Source organism: Arachis ipaensis, chromosome B10 (genome assembly GCF_059453495.1).
Source record: "Arachis ipaensis isolate K30076 ecotype BB chromosome B10, ASM5945349v1, whole genome shotgun sequence".
In the NCBI taxonomy this organism is placed as follows: domain Eukaryota; kingdom Viridiplantae; phylum Streptophyta; class Magnoliopsida; order Fabales; family Fabaceae; genus Arachis; species Arachis ipaensis.
This window is the reverse complement of record NC_142435.1, coordinates 21,941,405-21,945,667: the sequence shown is the minus strand read 5'-3', so window position 1 is coordinate 21,945,667 and position 4,263 is coordinate 21,941,405. Positions and strand designations below refer to the sequence as shown.

Below are 4,263 nucleotides of genomic sequence, written 5' to 3'. Positions count from 1 at the left end.
AAGGGTAACCGTCAACTCGATATAGTTCCTTATCTAGTTTCTTGAAACACTCCAAAGTCCAAACCCTTACTCAGTTACTCCCTTGAGTCCCTTCTCACTCTCACTGTGCTATGCTGATGCCACTTCCACTACCACATGTTCAACAAACCAACCTAAACCAAATGCTTCTTTCTCCACCGTCACCCTCTCCTCGCTGCGGCTGCTGCAATGTGTTCTCTCTCCACGGTCGCTGTTGCTCTGTAATCTCTCTCCACCGTCGCTGCAACCTCTGAGCTCGTCCCCATCTCTGCCTGTGCTCTCTTGTAGTTTTCTGTGCCTACGCCGCTTCTCTGATTTCGCCGCAAGTCACCTCTCACCTTCGTTGCTGCTCTGCTCTCTGCTCGCCCAGTCTCCGTCACTGCCTTTATACTCTGTCGCCGCGGGTCGGATCTCTCCACCGAAATGCTCTCTTCAATATAAGTAAGTGATATGCATTCAATGGAGTGGTGGTTATGATAAGGAAAAAACTAAGAAAGGGTGAATTTATAGTAGTTGATATAATATACAAAATACCTGGAAACTGTTAATGATGTTAAAGTTTACATAGATAGATGGTAATGATTCATGAGCTTGACTCTGACGTAGGTCTAGTGTGATTGATAACTGGAATTGGAGGAAGGCATTGCCAGATTTTTTTTTTTTTTTTTTTTTGTAGCTTTTTTTCTCAGTATGTAGTTCCTGAAGATGAGGGTGAGGAGATTGGAGGGCTATTTTAGTGGTAACTGCCTCTAGCGTGATTGAAAGTAGTAGGAAGAGATACATATAATTTAACTATTTTAAGCTTGTTATCACTTAAAAAACAACTGAACTAACTATTATTAAACGGTAAACTGAACTGAAAATTTTATGCACTAATTTAAATAGTGGAACTAGAAGTAGATTTTCAAACTTCTTAGTACTTAGAATACCTAATTTCAAATTCCTTAGTACTTAGTACTATGATAGTTGAGGATTGTCAAATGATAATTTAGCTAAATTTGTTAAATAATCTAATAGGTCTGAATTATTAACTTCACATAAAAATAATTGCATGTAAATCTCCACTATTCTCAGATATTATATTTGTGAGAATTTGAAGATGCAGTCATGCAAAGGGAAGAATTAATTTCATACTTTTCAGTTGTGGCAATTGGCGAATTTAACTCTCAATAATCTCATTTCAACAACATAATAAATATCATAGTTCACATTGTAGTTTCAGGGAAATCGTTATCACGTGAATTTAAGACCATTCTCTGGAGTTAACTCAATAAAAATAAACACTTCTTATTTTGAATAGAGTCCTTTAAAGTCATGCTTTCCTCCAAAATTATTTCATTTATGTTTTGTTTGTTTTGTTCGGAAACCTATAAAAGGTTTTTGTTGAAAGAAAATCATAGAGAATAAGGAGAACGGCCTCATTCCTTTAAGGGTAATGCTAAGGTAAAGAGTGAAATTTTAGTGAAGGATAAAGATTGCTTTTTTAGAACAGAAAAAGTTCATCAATAAAAATTTATCATGTGCAATGCACATATTCATTCTAAATTTAGTAAAAATCTTCACTCTTCACCCAATTCTACTCTTCACCAAAGAAATTTCCTTCCTTGATATTAGTGTTGAGAGGGTAGCATTGTACTTCAGTGTGTGAAAAGTTGTAATCCCATCATCATCACATTGGAAGAGGTTGTTTCTTCCTTTTAGCCACACTCGCTCTCTCACAATGAGGCGAAGCATAGCATAGCTTAGCTTAACTCAATTTCTGAGATTATCACTTCCTGTTTCTCCATTGACCCAATTTTTTTTCTCTTCTCTTATCAGCTTTGCTCTGCTCCCACCTCACACCACAACCGCAAGTAAGAGATAACCTCCTCATTTTTTCTTTTTGAATAACTTTTGTTATTAAAATTTTCATTACTATTTGCGAATTCTGATGCACAATGGACTCCAATTGCATATGAAACCAGACATATTAAAAAGAACACCACTGTTTTTTCTTTCAAAATTTTTTGTAAAATTATTCTTAGTTCCCTATGAATTGTGATTGATAATGAGTCTCTCAAATTTGTTGATGTGTGTATCATTACTTCTCAAAGCAATATTATTGTTACTTGTTAGCCTCTGTTATCTTAGTTGTTAAGCCATGTCTGCCCAACAAAATTAAAAATGTCTTTCTTTTACTCTTTCAAGAATAACATGGAAACCAGCAGCACCCACAATGGGAGTAGCATGATGTGGTTTTTCAAGGATAGAGGGCTTGATGATAATAGCATACAAGGAATTTTCAGAAGGTGCAAACGCCTTGAGAGTGTTAACAAAGAGAGAGCAAATGAGAATTGGGAATACTTGAGAAGCATTGGAATTCAAGAAAGAAAGATTCCATCTGTTGTTTCGAAATGCCCCAAGATCCTCGCTCTCGGCCTCAATGAGAAGATTGTCCCCATGGTTGAGTGTCTCAGGACATTAGGAACAAAGCCCCATGAAGTCACCTCTGCCATAGCCAAGTTCCCTCACATACTCTCACACAGTGTCGAAGAGAAACTTTGTCCCCTTTTGGCCTTCTTTCAGGCGTTAGGCATACCCGAGAAGCAACTAGGGAAGGTGATACTGCTCAATCCTCGGCTTATCAGCTACAGCATCGAAACAAAGCTGAAGGAGATTGTGGACTTCCTTGCTAGCCTTGGTCTAAATAAAGATGGAATGATTGGAAAAGTCATAGTCAAGGACCCGTTTATAATGGGTTATAGTGTTGATAAGAGACTCCGACCAACTTCAGAGTTTCTGAGGTCAATAGGCCTGAGTGAGTTAGATCTTCAGGCGGTGGCTGTGAACTTCCCAGCAATCTTAAGTAGAGATGCGAAAAAGGTTTTGATGCCCAATTATGATTTCTTAAAGAAATGCGGATTTCAAGACAAACAAATAGCTGCTTTGGTTGTTGGTTTTCCTCCTATTCTGATCAAGAGCATACAGAACTCTTTAGAGCCCAGGATTGGATTTTTAGTGGACGTGATGGGGAGACAAGTGGATGAAGTCGTTGATTATCCCTGCTTCTTTCGTCATGGCCTGAAGAGAAGGTTAGAGTTGCGGCACAAACTTCTAAAGCAGCAGAATCTAGATTGTAGCTTGAGTGAAATGCTGGACTGTAATCAGAAGAAGTTCCACATGAAGTTTGGCTTGTTAAAATTGAGTAACTAGTTTATTATTTGCTATTAGTTTAATAGTTTGATCCATATATCTGTCGTTTGAAATTTTTGGAATTTAATATTCATCTGATTGTTTGCTCTAATCATATTCTTGTGATCTACTGTATGAGTTGATATGTTTTCCTTTGGATCTATAATTGAGCTATCTTTCCGTGACACAGATAATGGGGTTTCCTCTGTCACCATGTCGTGATGGCAATGAGATCTTGTGAGTGCTGTTGTCCTATATACACTTGTTTTTTGGCATGTTAAATTCGTTGCAGTAAGTTTCATGAATTGTGAAAGAAGATTTAGGTAAAGAAACTCGGTCAATATCTGATTGAGTTAAATCAGATTGTAAAGATAATAAAGAGTAGTTATATTCTATTAGGAAGTTAGTTATAATTGTCCCTATTATCGGTAGACATAAGTAATTGAGTCAGTGATATATATAGACATAGTTGTATCAGTAATTCATTCAATACAGAATTCGCATTACAGTATAACACTTTCCTTTCCCTTCTATTCTCATTGACAAGAATGTGAATTCTGAGTCTACTAATTCTGCCGCTTTCTCTGATGTTATATCTACTATCTCTGCTCTTTGCTCCTTCACTATTGATCCTGCTACTTCTATATCTCGTCCTGGTTCTCAAACTCCCTCTCCTAGTCCTGAGTCTGATAATACTGTCTCTTGTTCTCCTCCTTCCTCTGGCACTCAGCCTCAAACTCTTATTGGAATTTTGCTGCCAAAAGAATTCTAAAGGGGAGGTTATTAGACACAAGGCTAGACTTGTTTTACTCTAACTGCAGGAGTTGACTTTGATCAGGTATTTTCCCTTGTAATCAAGCTAGTAACCATCCGGTTGATTCTCATCTTAGCATTTTCTAAGGGTTATGATTAAACAATATGATTTTCATAATGCTTTTTCAAATGACATACTGCGTGAGACTGTATATGACCCAACCTCTAGGATTTACTCATGCTAACCCCCATCTAGTTTGCAAATTGAATAAAGCTATATATGGGCTTAGACAAGCTCCACATGCTTGGTATCTTGGTTTT

General features: G+C 37.2%; 1 protein-coding gene across 2 annotated transcripts; it reads left to right on the top strand.

The window, feature by feature from the left end:
* On the top strand, positions 1–3,301 carry LOC107624022 (transcription termination factor MTERF6, chloroplastic/mitochondrial). 2 transcript variants are annotated; one of them, XM_016326457.3, is made up of 3 exons: positions 1–459; positions 1,837–1,871; positions 2,206–3,301. In XM_016326457.3, the coding sequence occupies exon 3, from the start codon at positions 2,212–2,214 to the stop codon at positions 3,208–3,210; it is 999 nt and encodes a 332-aa protein (XP_016181943.1). In that variant the 5' UTR covers positions 1–459; positions 1,837–1,871; positions 2,206–2,211; the 3' UTR covers positions 3,211–3,301. The 2 variants fall into 2 exon arrangements, with proteins under 2 accessions (XP_016181943.1, XP_016181944.1); XM_016326458.3 differs by lacking the exon at positions 1,837–1,871 and having other exon boundaries at positions 3–459.
* The last annotated feature ends 962 nt before the right edge of the window (positions 3,302–4,263 follow it).